Source organism: Sardina pilchardus, chromosome 6 (genome assembly GCF_963854185.1).
Source record: "Sardina pilchardus chromosome 6, fSarPil1.1, whole genome shotgun sequence".
Taxonomy (NCBI): Eukaryota; Metazoa; Chordata; class Actinopteri; order Clupeiformes; family Clupeidae; genus Sardina; species Sardina pilchardus.
Window position 1 is genome coordinate 3,764,739 of NC_084999.1, and position 17,500 is coordinate 3,782,238.

Sequence of the window (17,500 nt, forward strand, 5' to 3'; positions counted from 1 at the left end):
TAAGTTCGGAGCCAATGCTATCTTAGGTGTCTCTTTGGCCATATGCAAAGCTGGTGCCGCACAGAAAGGTGTCCCCCTGTACCGCCACATAGCTGACCTGGCAGGAAACACAGACCTGGTTCTTCCCGTTCCTGTAAGATATAACACATCCTGTGCTTGTCTGTATTTGAACTGCACTTCAAACATCACACTAACACTAATGACACTGTTGACACATTTGATTCTATCTAGATCATTCAAATAGAAAAGCTTTTATCTGATAATTTGCCGAGATTTTCTCCATGGTTTCTATTGTTTTCTCAGGCATTTAATGTTATAAATGGAGGCTCCCATGCAGGAAACAAACTAGCTATGCAGGAGTTTATGGTGCTTCCTGTTGGGGCCGAGTCCTTTCGCGAGGCGCTCCGCATTGGGACGGAGCTCTACCACACCCTGAAGGTGGTCATACGGGAGAAGTACGGCCAGGATGCCATCAACGTGGGAGACGAGGGGGGCTTCGCCCCCAACATCCTGGAGAACAGTGAGGGTAAGAGACAGGGCAGAGATGCGGCAGATGCCCTCTCTCTCCCTCTGTGTCTGTGTGTGTGTGTGTGTGTGTGTGTGTGTGTGTGTGTGTGAGGGTAAGAGACAGGGCAGAGATGCGGCAGATGCCTCTCTCCTCTCTTGGTAAATGGCAAATACTAAATTGTGAATTGTATACAAAAACATCATCTTCACCAGCCTGGGTAACTCCAGGCCTGTTCTTGGTTGAGAATTTGTTTGGACATTGTTGACTTCACTTCCAATTTCCAAAGGTGTAACCAGCGGTGAAATTAAACGTTAATTGGTACTTACCAAATCCTTTCCCAAGTGCACATCACATCTGTCCTGCCATTGTTTACTCCGTTTCAAAGAAAATACACATCTGCCTCACATTGTGGTTCCTGGGTTCTTGGTGATTTTGGAAATCGCTATGAATTAAAGAATTGCCATACAGAGCGGTAGAGGAAACTCAACTCGGCCTGACAGATTCATTTAGGTTTCCCCAGGCTACATCTTCACACCGTGTGAAAGTACACATCGTATTGATGCTGTTTTATCATACTGTTTTATACTTTTATTCCATCCTTATATTTTATAGATTGTATACCATTTACTACTATTTGTGCCACCCTGTGTCTTCCCCAGCTCTGGAGCTGCTGAAGACAGCCATAGAGCAGGCCGGATTCACTGACAAGGTGGTCATCGGGATGGACGTGGCCGCCTCTGAGTTCTACTGCGAGGGGAAATATGACCTGGACTTCAAGTCCTCACCCAACCCAGAACGCCACATCACTGCAGACGAGCTGTCCCAGATCTACCAAGGCTTCGTCAACAACTACCCAGGTAGGCCTAGGGCACAGCAGAGGAGGAGCATGTAACGCATCACGTTAACTACATGCACAGGCAAATATAAAGATCAGACAAGCATAGCGTTTATTATTATTGTTATTATTATTGTTAGTAGTACTAGTAGTGTAGAATAGTAGTACAGTCTGTAACCGCCTGTTGATTAGCAATACAAACAAATCAGGTCTGTATTTCTGAATCACAATCACTAGTAAAAAACTGAGCTGTCATACGGTCTGCCAGTCAGCTACCCCTTCATGCCTCCCAACTGTCCCCCTTTCACTCACTCAACTGAGTAAGGACACCTGTGCTAGTGCTCGTCCAGTCAACTGGGCACTCTATTAAAGCACAAGAAATAGTCAATAATCAAAGAGCCTTTAAGCTGTGGATGTGTGCGTAGAGGCGAGGACAGTGCACAGAGTCCATCACTCATGTTGCTGCCACTATGGAAGGAGAGTGAGAAGGGCCAATGGCAGCCATGTTGAAGGGGACAGGAGCTGTGGTATGGGTTTGATGGTCTTTTTGGCCCCCACCGTCGACTTCAAGGCACCTAACCCTAACCCTACATAAACCCTAAGAACTCTTGCCTAGCACAACTGGTGCCTTCCTGCTCTGAAGTCAACGGTGGGGACCCAAAAGACTACAGATCTTGTTAAGGTCAGATGATAATGTAGGTAAATGAGGCCCCATCTGTGTTGACAACCTGAGCCTCTCCATCTAGCCCTGTATTTCACTAAACGCCCCCTCAGTATTAACAAGCTCTGCTGCCCGTCACAGTGCAGTGTGAGGGAACAGATTGGGATTCTGTCAGAGCTGCTGGCTGGTAATTAAAGGCGCACCATGCCACAAGATTTTCACCTCAATATAACCTTTATGAAGAAAATCACCTTGTCAGTATAGCTCTTCTGTTAATTCTTCACCTCTGCAACAAAAGCATTTTCATTGTGTACTGTGGGGATCAAGCCATGAGAAGAGGGCTATTTTAGTGAAATATAAATATATTGTGACTCTAGTAGGGGGAACTACCAAAAATACCTGAAACTGCATAGTGCACCTTTAAATACCTGGATACCTTTTTTTTTTTTTTTTAATTCCTTGTTGAATTCAATCAGCACAGATATTTTTCATAATGTTATTTTCCCAACATTCCCATCAACCAGTGTGATGTCATGCTATATTCCATTCTCTTTCAGTGGTGTCTATTGAAGACCCCTTTGACCAGGACGACTGGCCTGCCTGGTCCCAACTGACCTCTGCTGTGGGTATCCAAATAGTTGGGGATGACCTGACGGTGACCAACCCTCGGCGGATTCAGCGCGCCATAGAGGAACGTGCCTGCAACTGCCTGCTCCTCAAGGTCAACCAGATTGGCTCTGTAACAGAGGCCATAAAGGCGTAAGTGTTGTGGCCCCATAGCACATCTTTTACAGAGTCAGCCGCGCCACAATTGCTATTCTACACATACACATACTGTGCATTATGAATGCCTTCCATTGTTAGTGTAAATCACTCTTGAGATTACAGTGTTCTGATTCCTTTCATTCATCAACTTGAATTGTTCTGATGAAGTCTGAGCAGCAATTCGTCAATACAGGGCTGTCTGAATAGAAGGAATTGGAATAGCAGAGTTGTTAGGGTTGTATAATTCTCACTGGAGGAGACGAGCGCTCTGGGTGATGGACTGTCTGCCTTCACTTTCTTTTTACAAGTGTTTTAATAACAAGATCTTTTATACAACTGCTTGTACTTCAGTTAAATGGGCTGTCTCCAAGGCGAAGATTTTTAGTGTGCAGTTTTCATTTTAGTAGGCTACTATAAGAGTTTTGTGCGGTTGAATCATTCATATAAATCAATACAGTCTGTGACTCAGGAACAGAGGAGGCCCAGGTCTGGCCAGCATCTCAAGTTGATGCGCTGGATTAGAAAAGAGAGTGAAGACGAGGACACGATCAGGGCCTGGATTGGACGAGTGGAGGCCACAGGTCATCTGGTCAGCTTTCAATGACCCCAGCACGCGTCAAATCGTAACATGACATAAAGTCACAGAGCAACTGATAGCAGCCTACCGGACCAGTTTTACAGCTATTAGCTACTAAACGTTAATCAGTCAGTCAGCCTATATCTGGGACTGGGGTGTGTCCGTGTGTGTGTGTCCGTGTGTGTCCGTGTGTGTGTGTGTGTGTGTGTGTGTGTGTGTGTGTGTGTGTGTGTGTGTGTGTGTGTGTGTGTGTGTGTGTTGAAACTGTGTGAATGACTGTGTGTCCTTTTGTGTCTCAGCTGTAAGCTGGCACAGGAGAACGGCTGGGGTGTGATGGTCAGTCATCGCTCAGGGGAGACTGAGGACACCTTCATTGCTGACCTGGTGGTGGGATTGTGCACCGGACAGGTAAATGGACCGTAGGATGTGAATGATGGAATGAGGGACTTACACCACTTATTCTTTAAAGATGACATAGAATGGGCAACTGTTTTTACCATGCCTTTGTTTTATAAGGAGAGTTCGGTGCATGGCCTTATAGCTACCGTGAACAGGAAACAGGGGGGTGCCTACCAACATCTCCTCGATACTCGATGCTCGATCCTCGAGGGGCGTTCCCACTGATCTATAACTAACACTGGATAGACTATCCCATTGTTGCCGCCCCATCATCCTTTATCTAGATCAGTGAGGACGAGGATCGAGGAAGGAAGGGAGGGTGTATAAAAGACCAAATGATAGGCACCCATGGTTGTTTCCTCCATCATGTGTAAATCTCAGACTTTTAAATGACTACTTTAAAAACGGGCGAATCAGAACAAAGCCCCTCCCTCTGATCGCAACCCCCCTCCACATGCTGTGTTATCACTCAAAGTTCAGGTGGAAGTTGCTGGAGCATATTGTGAACAGCCAATCACCATAAAGCTCATATTAATTATTCATGAGGGTACCAGCCAACCATGAGGGGATATTCCCCAGGCCCGCCTCATTATAGGGCTGTAAATGAGCTTGTAAAATAGCATCTGAGCGTGTTTTTGATAGACCAGCGTTGCATATGTTCTATGTTAACATCAGAGAACAAGGTAATACACTCCATCCATTCATTCAATCTGTGCTCTTCAGGGTACAGATGGGAACTTTGCTGCCCCCTACTGAATGTGTTAGAGAATGGCATTGCTGGCCTGCTGTTGCAGATATTGCCATGGAAGGCTGCTGAGCTCGCCCGCTCATCATAGCAGTCCTTTAGCCACGGTTGGGGCATGTCTCTAGAAGTGTCTCTCCCTCTTCTGCTCTTCCTGCTGGCCTTTATTCTGATTCTGAGTTATTTCCATCCCTCTCTCTTCTCTCTCTCTATCTCTTTCTTTGCATCTGTTTCTCTTTCTCCTCAGATCAAGACTGGGGCCCCTTGTCGATCTGAACGACTGGCCAAATATAACCAGCTCATGAGGTCAGTGCTGTGCAGCACGTGCTATCCACGGCGTCTGCTTTTATGTGACTGTTTGACTCCCGCTAACAGGAATCAAAAGTACTCGATTAGAGTCTTTAAGAAACCGTGAATTGTGTGTATAATCAGGAATGGGGAGCTAGCTATATCGTGCATGTTCTGTGGGAGTGTAAGGGTGTGACTGTGTGTATGGAGACAGGGGTGGGAGAGGGATGTTTTATTCTACACCATTTGATAGCATCTGTCATGCATGGTGCATGGACAGTTTTGTTTTGCATGTCTAAATGGCATAAATGGTGTTAACAAAAAGATAATCACAAAAAAGGAAAGGGAGCGATTGCATGTTTTGTGTTCTGGATGTATGGTCTATCATACTCCAGTATGTTTTCTCATCAGTACTTCTAACCTGACCACCGCTCCCCCCCTTTGCCTCCCTTGTGTACATATCGTCGACAGGATCGAGGAAGAGTTGGGTGACCAAGCTCGCTTCGCAGGACACAACTTCAGAAACCCAAGTGCCATCTGAACGTCGTGATCTCCCAGCGCACCGACATCCAGCAGTCACCACTGCCCACGAAAAACACTCGCACAGCACAGACACAGACACAGACACAGACACAGACACAGACACAGACACAGACACAGCACCAACAGCCCGGACACACCCAGCACAATACACAGCATATCAATAACAATAGAGCACGGATGGAATAAGACGCACTTGATCATAATTATGTACCACTGACAAGCAAGAGTGCTTTTCAAAGATCACCACATAAATAGAAATCCTGTGATGTCCCACTGCAGTGGCCTCTGTTCAATTTGTGCCGTCCTTCCTCGACTATTGGCGTACATCTACATAATGATCTACTTTGTGTCTGAAAACCTGTTCCAGTCATCAAACTAGTGCTTTCATTTGCTACGTCTCTTCTTCACTGTCCTTTTTTTCTCAGTCTCTCTGTCCGTCTCTCTCTCTCTCTCTCTCTCTCTCTCTCTCCTGGTGTGTCTCTTTTTTCCGCTGAGTTTCTTTCTCTCCCCCTCTTCCTCTCTCCATCTCTCTTACAAAGTGTCTCTTTCTCAGATAACAGCTGACTCTGGAAACAGTCCAGGTCTGTCCTGGTGTGGAAGTAGGCACGGATCAGCTGGTCCAGTGTCTGTGGCTGTTTGGGTGGCTTTGTTGTCCTCTAGGTTTCTGTGAACTTTCCCCTCTCTCGCTCTCCTCAGTCATCAACCAACATTTCCATTTAGCATCTCATCTCTCCTGCTCTTATTCTAAATCCAGTGATGTGTGTACATATCGTATTGCAAAAAGTATGGCCAATGAAATGCATCCTCTTTTGTGTGTGTGCGTGTGTATGTTTAACGTATTTATTCCTCTTTAAAATTGTTGATAGATATCAAAATATGGAATAAATGTCTTTGGGGAGTGTTTTCAATTGAAAAACACAGAAGCCTTTTCTGTACAACTGAGATTTATTGGCTAAAAGTATCTTCACACAATATGACCTAATATTAGACACTATTAGAATAAGCTGATATGTAGACTATATTAATAACCCCTCAGATCTAATTATAGAAAAAAACATTAATTTAGGCTATATGTAATGGAATCCAATCAAGGAATTTATCTGCCTGAAGCCATTATACATTAATGACAGATATGCTCTTTTATGAGTTCCTTGAATATTTAAGAAGGCAAATATTCCTTCTTGGTAAATGACAGGACACTAACACTTAAGTCAAACATATGGAATTAATCGAGTCTCTGGTAGCCTAGGTGCAGGTTATTCAGCCTCCATCGCAGTTTATTGTTAAGAGCAGACGGCCATTTTCAAGTAAGGGAGTCGTCTCTTCCTCTCGCGCCGGGGAGTCAGGGGGCGTGGTGCTCATTCATTACCTTATTAATTAATTCCGGTAATTTCAGTGTGGTGTGATTGCTTACCCTTTTTTATTGTAAAAACGTGTCTGCAAATGCACATATGTGCTGACAATGTTTGCTTGGATATAGCCTGGATTCTTCAGGCACGACTAATGTATGCAGCTATTTTGTGACAATGTTGCTGGCGCGTATGACAACCTGCGTTACAATGTTACAAAGTCAATCATTTCAATGTTGCTATATTCGTTGCTATATTTGAAGGCATCGGCAGATGGAGTACTAGCTGTCTGACTGGGGAGCAGACTTGGTTAACGCAGGCGCACTCATGCAGCTCTTCGCCTGGTTACTATGGCTACAGCACAATAGGAGACGGGACAGGAGACTGTTTGAAAAAAACTGCAGGAGAGAAAGAGGGAGGTGGTTTATGCGAACCGCTTGACTGGACACCTCAGGTTTAACTGTATCAATGAAGAAGGAAAGGGGGCTGACTGCAACTCGCCTTTACGCTCTCCACTACAAATCTGCCTTTTTGAAGGTTGCTTTCTAAATGGAAGTAGCCTGGAGAGGGAAAGTTGTGGAAGTGGAATCCAAAATGAAGTCACAAAGAAACTTTAGAAGGTCGCCTGCACAGGCCTATCGCGTTTAGGCTTGCGGTGGGTTACAAAATAGAGCGACTGTGCCTACAAAAAATATATAGTTTCCTTTACACGACATGTTGGGCTACACATCATAGGAAACTGGAACAATGGACCGTGTGGTGAGGTGGGCTAGGTGATCGCCGTTGTGAAGCCTTCGTGGATATCGTCTGTAGTAGGCCTATAGCCTACATAAGCACAGTTTTCAGGACATAACTGATTGACAATAGGAGTTAGGCTATCTGAGTAAGGTCCTCCCCTCTTTCTCCACCATATTTTGTGAGTTTAGGCCCTCTCTGCGCCTCTTCCTTCTCCTTCCCTCCCTCTCTCCCCCTTTTCCTTAAGAATATGGAAATCACGCCCCCTTCTCTCTCTTTCTCTGCGACTCGCAGTGCATCCCTCGCTCGCCCCTCCGTCAAAAACGTACGCGTACCGACGGCAAAAAAGTGCAAGCCGTCTTGACAGAGGAGAGGGGGAGAGAAAGAAAAAAATAGGGTTGAAGGGGGTGGGGAAGAGGCAAACGTACGCATCAATTTGTACAGTCTTCAGCAGCAACCCTCTCCCCGCACTGACTTAGGAGGGGAGCGGAGAAAGGAACATTTCGGCATTATTGCAATGTGAACCTACCCGTACCTTACAGTGTATGCATGCGCTCAATCCAGTCCGTGTATGACAACGTACAGTACAACCGAGGGACTGAAAGAAAAAAGAGGAGTGGGAGAAAGGGACACGCTTCGCTGGATACCATAGGTAAGGAGAGGGGCAAAATGGATGCTTAGCCTATATTTCTATCGTTGGCCACGTTTGTATCCTTTCTTCTTCTGCTATCCTTTGTGCGATAATGATCATATGTTGTGCTGAAATAATGCCCCAGTTAGTAGGTTTTACCACGCACAAGACACGCATTCCTTACAGCGACGCGATCCAGTGACTCTGCACACAGAATGCCATTCGCCATTCTCTTCCCAAAATTTTCCTCCAAGATGTGGAAAAACAGTGAGAGGGAAGACATAGGAATGCATGCGATCCGTCCTGCCTGGTCACCGTTGTATGTACTGTTGCACACGTCTAGCTTACTCGACCATCGGAGAACTGCTAGGAGAGAGAGGGGGTTGAGAGAGACGTGGCTAGCTCGGTAGTACAGTAGGCTACAGCACAATCCAATCGCCCCTGCATGTGTATCAATAACAACAAGCAGAAGAAAGGAGAAGGAAGCGTTGCGGTGCTGGGCTGCTGTCGGTGATGTAAGCAGTGCAACTGCATATTTGTTGGAGGGCCACAAACTGCGATCCAGCGCGCATTTTCCTTTCTTTAGCAATCTATATTTTTCAGTGTGTGTGTGTCTCTTTCTCTGTGTGTGTATGTGTGTGTGTGTGTGTGTGTGTGTGTGTGTGTGTGTGTGTGTGTGTGTGTGTGTGTGTTGGGGGGGGGGGGGGGGGTAGAGAGGTGTGCAGCACACACATACGTGTGTCTGTCTGTCTTGTTAAGCACAGAGAGTGTGTTAAGGCTTCCTCGCTATGCTGATCTGCTTGGCTATTGGTATGTATAGATGGAACCTGGCCAAGAACCAGCAAATGAAATTGTTGAATAATGGGCAGGTACCTGTGTGAGAGAAAGGAGGGGAGTATTTATTTATTGTCTGACATATTCCCTTGTCTGCTCTGTAATTGGTCCGCAAGTATTTACCTCATAAATACTGGGCAAGATGGTGCTCCAGATACAGTGTGTGGATCTGCCTAGTAAATGTTTGAAAGAAATAAAATATGTTGTGCCTGATGTATAACACCTTTAGTACTTGTGGGGAGAGTAGAGGCTGTGTTGTCCAATGGACTGCACTCAGTTATAAATAGATCACTCTATATGCAAAATTCATGACTTCTTGTTGTGTGTTTTATGTGTTCAGTGGATTGGGTGTAAATATACTTCAGACAGCCCCAAAAGCTGCACTGAATGAGTGGTTTCGTTTTGTCGTGTGTGTGTGTGAGAGTGCCGTATATATCCTCATTTAGAATGGATGAAGAGGGCTTTTTAATGTGCTCTAGTGTAACTGGAGTGAATGGCCTTGCCTCTTAAGCACGCCGTGTAGTTGGACAAATGCTCACTGTCTTTATGAATGAGAGTAGAGGATGCACTCGAGATACGTGTGTGAGAGTGCACCCGTGTCTGCGCCTGTGTGTGTGTGTGTGTGTGTGTGTGTGTGTGTGTGTGTATATACCCGTGTCTGTACACCTGTGTATGTGTGTGTGTGTGTGTGTGTGTGTGTGTGTGTGTGTGTGTGTGTGTGTGTGTGTGTACACGTGTGTGTGCGTGTGTGTGTGTGTGTACGCGTGTGTGTATGTTTGTGTGAGTGTGTGTGTGTGTGTGTGTGTGTGTGTGTGTGTGTGTGTGTGTGTGTGTGTGTGTGTGTGTGTGTGTGCATGCACAGTGTACTATTGAGTCTGGGCCATTGACTCTGGTGTAGCCATGTGGTCTTGTAGACCTTGTCTCTTACTCAGAGGCTCCTCAGGACTGTGTGTGCTGTGGGTGAGTGCTGCATGCTCTCGCTATTGAGCTGCAGTGCATTAGTTTTGCAGTGGCCCAACAACTGCCTAAGCCTGGCATACCTTCCAGAACAGTTTGCCATTGTGTGTGTGTTTGTGTGTGGGTGTGTGTGTGGGTGTGTGTGTGTGTGTGTGTGTGTGTGTGTGTGTGTGTGTGTGTCTGTACGCGTGCGTATGTGTGTGTGTGTGTGTGTGTGTGTGCGTGTGTGTGTACATGTGCGTGTGTGCGTGTGTGTGCGCGCGCATGTGAGAGGTAGAGAGAGAGATAGTGTGTGTGTGTGTGTGTGTGTGTGTGTGTGTGTTGCTTTGGATTGGGGCTTGTTGGTCAGTGCAAACGAAGGTGTTTGTTTTAAGGGATCTGATTTAACTAACGGCTTTGATTTTGCATAGTATTCAAATTCATCTAAAAACCTGATGTCCATTTTGATCATGGTGACGGATGGATGTTGGATGGATAGTGATGGACATTTGTGTGTGTGTGTGTGTGTGTGTGTGTGTGTGTGTTTCAGGTCTCTTAGGCCCCGTCCAAACACAGGGGCCAGCTCAGAGCTTGTTTTTGAAAATGGCCGCAGGGAAGAAATGGACCACGTAGGGTGGCGACAATGAAAACCCGAACTCACAAAGAATCGGTGAGAACCCTCCCTCAGATCCTCCTCCTCCTTGTGTGTGTGTGTGTGTGTGTGTGTGTACATGTTTGGGTCACAGTTGGCTCTGAACCTCCTGGGTCACGTCAGACCATCTTAATTGAAAGAGGCATTGAGTTTAAACATAACAGCTGAAGTGGATTGGTTGTAGTCTGCACACATATGAGTTGATGAGCCTATAGTTTGTCACAACCTCGTTTCTCCTCATTTCTTCTCCCCTCATCGCCAATCCGACGGTGCCCCCCTCCGCCACCTTGGGTCCTGGGCACAGATGCCCATGCGCAGTGGGCGCAGGAGGGGGGGCAGCAGTGAGGAGAGGAGGGGTAGGCGCCCTCACCCTAGCCCCTCTCGAGCCGAGCGCAATGACAGGCAGACGGTAAGTCGCGCCGTTTTTCCTGTTTCTCTGTTTGTCTGTGGCTTACGAGCGGGAGGTGGGGAGGTGAACATGTTCTCCTTATAACTGTGTGTGTGTGTGTGTGTGTGTGTGTGTGTGTGTGTGTGTGTGTGTGTGTGTGCGTCTGTGTGTGTGTGTGTGTGTGTGTGTTTGTGTGTGTGTGTGTGTGTGTGTGTGTGTTTTCACCTGTGTGTGAGCTTGTTTGAATGTGAGTGATCATGTGATTGCTGCCTGCTCTTTGCACAGATTGATGTTCAAAGGATGTGTTGTGTCTGGCTGTGTCTGTGTGTGCCAGTGAGTCTGTGATTCAGCCTGGGCCTGTGTGGCTTGTGTGTGTGTGTGTGTGTGTGTGTGTGTGTGTGTGCCAGTGAGTCTGTGATTCAGCCTGGGCCTGTGTGGCTGGTGCCTGCAGAATAAGGCCGCCTACTGGGAACTGATTAAAGCCGTTTTGCCTTTTAGCAACGCACGTCTGGCGAAGACCTGCCAGTCAATCGCTTCAATTGTAGATCCCAAGGTCACGATTCGTCCGAGAGCGAAGGGGAGGAGCTTGTTCCACCCCCAAAGAGACAGAAAGTACAGGTGACAGAAACGGAGAAAAGACGTTTTCAGATGCCGATTACACATTTCGAAATATATTTCCACACATTTTTAAATATATTTCTGTCACTTTTTCATTGTGTAAGCGTATTATATTTTGGTTTTCTGCATCTAGGACTCTGTGTCTTCTAATCCCCCGACTTCAACCCATTCCACTGACACCTCAACTTCAGCCCCGCCTCCGACCTCGGCGCCCAACCAATCACGAGAAAGTGACAATGAGGACGGCCAATCCCAAGGCAGCAGGAGCTCGGTTGGCGGAAGCTTGGTCAATAGCAGCAGCAGCCTGAGTAGCGGGCGGGACATTGACCAGGACAATCGCTCCTCCTCCCCGAGCCTGTCTGCCTCGCCCCTCGCCAGCCTGGACTCAGAGTCCGACTCGCCCGACTCCCCGAAGCACGGCGGCGACCGCGAGCGCCACGAGAAAACCAAGGAGAGCGCCGCCGCGGCCAAGTCGGGCGGAGAGGAGCGGAGGAGCGCCACCCGGGCTGCCGCCGAGGAGACCGTGGAGCGGAGGGACGCCGACAGCGCCATGGAGGACGTGGCTCCCCTGAAGCCGTCCGCCTCGCTGGCGCCCTCCCTCCGAGGGTCCGTGGAGCTCCTGAGCGAGGGCAATAACGGCGGCGGAGGCGGCGGCGGCGGAGGCAGGAAGTCCTACTTTTCCCTGGACTCCAAGCTGGTGACCAAGATGGACTACACTGGGCCCGGCATGGCCGAGGGTGTGCACGCTAGCAACCGGATCAACTCCAAAGCCAACGCTCAGGGCGTGACAAAGGTGGTGGTGGGAGGGGTGGAGTTCTCCCACACGCCCCCCAACGCCATCCATCCTCCACCCCTGCCCCCTCCACCTGCCCTCAAGCCCCTGGAGGTGGGGCAAAACCTGCCCGGGGACTCCAAGGGAGACAAACTGGACAAGGGTGACAAGTCGGCCCCTCCATCTCTTATGCCCCAGACCAGCCCGTTGCCCCAGCAACAGCAGCAGCAGTCGCAGCCTGTGCCTCCCCACACCCACCATTACACCCCCACCAGTTGGCCAGGAAACGCCACCTCCAGTTGCCCCGGAAACTGGGGCTACGCTCGTTACCCTGGCAACCATCACCCGCACCCCCCAGTGCAGCAGCAGCAGCTACCCTCCGTCTACAACCCCCCCTCCTCCCGCCACTCCTCACACCCGCCGTACCTGCCCCACCCCCACCGGGAGTACCTGCCCAGGTACGCAGGTGGCGCGGCGGAGCGGGGGCAGGGGCAGGGGCAGGGGCAAGTGGAGAGGGAGAGGGGGGTTCGCGGTGAGTTCGGGGGAAGGGGGGAGATGGGTCGGGAGTTCCCCATCGGCATCAACATCAGCAGCGGAAACAGCAGCAGCGGCAGCAACAGCAGCATCAACAGCAACAGCAACATGGGCACCTGTGGAGTTGGGGGGGCCGGCGGCGGTAACAGTGGCGGTAACGGTAACGGTAACGGTGGCGGTAACGGTGGCGGTAACGGTGGCGGTGGTGGTAGCGGTGTCGGTAACCAGGCCAGGGACTTTGGGAGCCTGGCAGGGGGCCAGAACCGCGAGTTCAGTGCGCTGGGCCCTCAGGGAGGGGCGCGCGACGGCCCCCCAGGAGCAGGCGGGGGCAGGGAGTTTGGGTCGGGTTTCAGAGACAGGGACAGGGACAGGGACAGGGACAGGGAGAGGGAGAGGGACACGGGGAGGGAGTTTCCTGCTCCCAACCAGCACCAGGGCCAAGCCAGGGACTTCGGCCCCTCGGGGGCAGGTGTGCACGCCAGGGACAAGGAGGGCAGGTGGGGGGAGTTTGTGGGGCAGCTGCGAGAATCCGGGGGCAATGGTAACCCTGGTAACAACAGTAACGTAGCAGCGGGGAGCGTTAACGCCCCAGCGGGCGGGCTGGCTGGACTGAACCGAGACCCGCCGAGCTCACCCCAGAACAGCAACCCGAACCACCCGAACCACCCTGCTCACGCGTCTGTGCCCCCACACACACAGGGCCCGAACCACCCGGGCAGAGACTACCCGCCCGCCATGGACGCCCCGCACCAGCACCCACCGCAGCAGGCACAGCCAGGGCAGCCCTCGCAGGCCCCCTCGTCTGGAGCAGACCCACACCCACCCCACTATCTGAGAGAGTACCCTCCCCCGGGGTCAAAGGAGTACCCCCCTGGTGCCCCCCCCACCACCGCCGCTCACCAGGGCGGCGCTAGAGAGTACCCCAGCTCCCCAGGCATGGCCCAGAACATGGGCCGTGAGTACTCTGGAGGAGGGCCAATGCCCCACCCGCCCCATCCACACTACCAAGGCCAGCCCGGCCTGCCCGCCCAGACTCGGGACCGAGAGAGGGAGAGAGAGGGTGGTGCGCCCCCTCCTGGACACTATCACCACAACCGAGGTGGACCCCACCCTCCTGCGCTCTCCCCTTCCACTGGAACCTACGGGCATCCACCTGTTCCGTACCCTCCCCCGCCTCCCCCTCCCCCCACGTCCCACTCTCAGCCCCCGCCCCCATCCGGCCACTCGGCCAATCATGCTCGAGCAGGACCGTACTCTGCGACCAATCAGACGCCCCCGACCCCTCTCTCCCCTCTACCCAGCCCCTCGACCAATCAGATGTCTGGGATCCCCCCCTACCCATCAGCCCCAGCTTCGACAGCCAACATCCCACTTCCTGCCACAGGCGTGGCAACTTCCTGCTCCTCTGGATGCAGGCCCTCTCCCTATCATGGCACTTTAAATAGTCACGGCCCTTACAGTAGCGCTTACCATGGCAACAGTCACAACGTCAATGCCATGGGAACAAGCAACAACAACGCCACCAATGGTGGTGCTCTGAACAACAATACTAACAGCACACACATGCAGTCCCTCTCTCCCCAAAACCCCCTGAAGGTCCAGCATGGTCCGCACGGCCCCCCTGGTGGTCCCCCGATGGCCAACCCTGTGGGTTCAGATGGTACGCATGATGCAGCGGTTGGCTCCTTGCAGCCGCCAGTCATAAAGGAAGAACCAATGGAAGACAGAGAGGAGACTGACAGCCCGCCCGCTGTCCTAAGAAGCCCCTCCCCTGAGCCAAAGCCTGTCGACATTCCAATCCACGCCAGCCAATCAGCTCGGTAAGACCGCATGAACGTGTGTTGATACAGATTTAGCCTTTAGTTGAGTTTCAGTGCATAGATGTGCATAGACTATATTTACTTACATTAGCCATAAAACAATAGGTCCTGAGAGGGTTGTGTATGTTTGTATATATATATATATATATATATACTGTATATATATGTATGTGTGTATGTATACAGTATATATGCATACATATTATACATTTCTTAGATATTTAAAATATGGTGGAAACAGCTTGAATAACTTACCCACTTTTTTCTCCATATTTTTACTTGCTTTGCATAATGGATTTGTGCCAGACTCCGCAGCTATTTCCATGGTAACAGTGAAAGTAAACAGAGTGCTCAGCTCTGAGGCTAAAACCTCAGCTATGCTTTTACCAGCAATGTCATTGGCTCTTTTCAATGCAGCAATGTCATTGGCTCTGTCTAATGCAGTGACATCACTTGCTCTTTTTAATGCAAGTACGTCATTGGCTCTTTTTAATGCAGCACAGAGCCTCTGGTAACAGATCCTCCATGTTTAGTGTTCCTCGTCTCCTCCAGTCTTTTGTCTCAGACGAGTTAGTCTCCTCCAGTAACGCCTGTGGGCTGGTTTGGTCTGGTCTTTTGGCACTGGTTCAGGAGGCAGACCAGACGTCTGGGAACCGGAGGGTTTTCGGCTCGAGTCTGGCTCCTGCGAGTCAGCGTTGTCCTTCAGCCGTGCGGGGCTCTGAAACCCAAACTGCCCCCGATGGCTGAAATCTGGCCCTCGCATGGCCATTTCTGCCACTTCCAGGCAGACAGGAGAGGAGAGAGCAGGAGAGATGAGGCATTTTGAGGAGCTTCTGACTGATACAACACAGTCTAATACACAAATACACAGTCAATACAGCTTTAATGTCATGGCCATATGATCAGTCCAAGCACTAAGCAGGATCCAGCAGTGGAGGCTAATAAAGATGATGATGATGATGATGATGATTTGCATATTGACTTCCATTTTACTGGTTAAAAGGACTAAGATGATAGTAACAGGTAAGAGCAGAATAACATTGCTGTGATAGTTAGGTGGCTGTTGTGACTATCAAGGGAATCATGCTGAAAATGAGGGAATAACATGATGATGATGATGATGAAGAAGACGATGATGATGCCAGTGACTATAGGGAGGGAAAGTATTCTCATCGCCCCCTGTTGGTTTTGTTCCTAATGCCGAGCAGAATGATGAGAATTATCCATAGGGCTGTTTTTTTGAAGAAAAAAAAAAGATACAGTATCTCAGTCCACATCGAAAAGCTTCCATAACCCCTTCTGATTCTGATCATACCTTATTTTTGGTCCCAATATAAAGTGTTTTGAGTTTTTTTTGTAACAAGATCAGAGGAAAGATACAGTTGCGTAAGATGTTAACAGTAAAGCTGGCAGTAGGTCTGATAACCAGATTAACCAGGCTTTAAAGAAGGCAAAATGTCATTTGACGTTTTTCACGTTAGTAGATTGTGTCTATACACTGAAAAATATTTCTGGTTGATGCGTTCATTGCTAATGGGGCTTCATAATATCCCCAGTAGGAAAGAAACCACTTGGGGCACAGGTTTTTCACTTCCACTTATTACAGTGAGGATTCCCATGATGGTTATGGCATATTGGAGGATGATCACAGTGACGGTGATGATGATGATGATGATGATGATGATGACGATGATGATTATTGACGCTGTGAAATGGGTTCTCTCTCTCTTAGGTTCCACAGGGTACTAGACCGAGGCAGTGGGAACTCCTGTGCCCGCAGTGACGTTCTCTTTGTTCCACTGGACGGTTCCAAGCTGTGGAAGAAACGTAACGAGGCGATTGAGCGCGCCAGGAGAGAGGTGGAGCAGCGGGCCCGAGACCTGAGAGAGAAGGAGAGGGAGAGAGAGAGAGAGAGGGACCTGGAGAGACAACTCCAGGTGAGCTCTGAGGGACTCAAATGATTGAGCTCAAGATGTTGTTATTAATTGTTTGATAATAAGAGAGCTCTGCCGTTCAGTTTGTTTATGTTTATATCGCCATTTTGCCCATTTCTTTTTGCTTCTTTTCTTTTTCACATCTCACTCTTTCTTCTGTTTCTTCTCTTCTATTTTTTATCTCCCCCTTCTTTTCTCTTCTCTCTCTCTCTGCCTCTCTATCTGTTTTCCTCACCCCCCTCCTTCTCTTCTCTCTCGCTCTCCACTCCTCTTCCTTCTGCTCCTCTCCTATCTGTTTTCTCCCTCTCCCTCCACTCTCTCTCTCCTCTCCTTCTCTTCTCTCTCTCTATCCCTCGCTCCTCCCAGTGTCAGCAGAAGGAGAACGCCAACAACGCCGCCGGGGTGTTGGGTGCGGGTGGCGCCCGTCCCAACACCTCCCTGTTCTTCCCCACCTCCTCCTCCATCCTGCTGGACCCCGCCTGTTCCTCCGCCTCCGCCGTCAACGCCGCCCACGTGGCCTCGCACCACCAGCACCACCAGCACCACCCGACCCACGTGCACTCCCTCCACCACTCCCACCCCCTCCACCCCTCCCTCTCTCACTCCATCCCCCACTCCCTGCTCCTGCCCGGCATGGGGGGCCCCTCCACCGTGGTGGGGCCGCAGGGGGCCCTGGGGCTGAGTCTGGGGGGGCCGTATCTGGGGCCCGACACCCCGGCCTTGCGCACGCTGAGCGAGTACGCGCGGCCCCACGCCATGTCGCCGCTCGGGGCAGCCGCCCGCGCCCAGCAGGGCCACCACCCGCACCTGCACCCGCACGCCCACCCGCACGCCCACCCCCACGTGCACCCCTCCTTCTTCCTGCCCCAGTTCCAGAACCCGGCGCTCGGACACCCGCACCACCTGCCTGCCGACGCCGCCACCGCCGCCGCCATCTTGGGCTTCCTGTACGGAGGCAGCCTGGAGGGGGGGCCGGGCG

The 17,500-nt window shown here is 50.2% G+C and overlaps 2 protein-coding genes across 3 annotated transcripts in view; both read left to right on the forward strand.

Annotated features, from left to right (window-relative positions):
- The window catches only part of LOC134082439 (gamma-enolase-like), a 10,800-nt gene extending 4,672 nt beyond the window's left edge, over positions 1 to 6,128 (forward strand). For both annotated transcript variants that reach the window (XM_062538164.1, XM_062538162.1), the window contains exons 6-12: positions 1 to 133; positions 304 to 526; positions 1,168 to 1,365; positions 2,562 to 2,763; positions 3,646 to 3,754; positions 4,735 to 4,793; positions 5,247 to 6,128. The exon at positions 1 to 133 is cut by the window's left edge and continues 1 nt beyond it. In XM_062538164.1, coding sequence (XP_062394148.1) covers positions 1 to 133; positions 304 to 526; positions 1,168 to 1,365; positions 2,562 to 2,763; positions 3,646 to 3,754; positions 4,735 to 4,793; positions 5,247 to 5,316 — 994 coding nt within the window. In that variant the 3' untranslated portion in view covers positions 5,317 to 6,128. The remainder of the gene's footprint in view (positions 134 to 303; positions 527 to 1,167; positions 1,366 to 2,561; positions 2,764 to 3,645; positions 3,755 to 4,734; positions 4,794 to 5,246) is intronic.
- Positions 6,129 to 7,825: 1,697 nt separating this feature from the next.
- Positions 7,826 to 17,500, forward strand: part of atn1 (atrophin 1) — a 15,378-nt gene continuing 5,703 nt past the window's right edge. Inside the window, exons 1-8 of the mRNA XM_062537910.1 lie at positions 7,826 to 8,054; positions 10,354 to 10,473; positions 10,760 to 10,864; positions 11,342 to 11,461; positions 11,595 to 12,740; positions 13,197 to 14,587; positions 16,320 to 16,524; positions 16,888 to 17,500. The exon at positions 16,888 to 17,500 is cut by the window's right edge and continues 702 nt beyond it. Of these exons, the coding sequence (XP_062393894.1) occupies positions 10,447 to 10,473; positions 10,760 to 10,864; positions 11,342 to 11,461; positions 11,595 to 12,740; positions 13,197 to 14,587; positions 16,320 to 16,524; positions 16,888 to 17,500 (3,607 nt within the window). The 5' untranslated portion in view covers positions 7,826 to 8,054; positions 10,354 to 10,446. The remainder of the gene's footprint in view (positions 8,055 to 10,353; positions 10,474 to 10,759; positions 10,865 to 11,341; positions 11,462 to 11,594; positions 12,741 to 13,196; positions 14,588 to 16,319; positions 16,525 to 16,887) is intronic.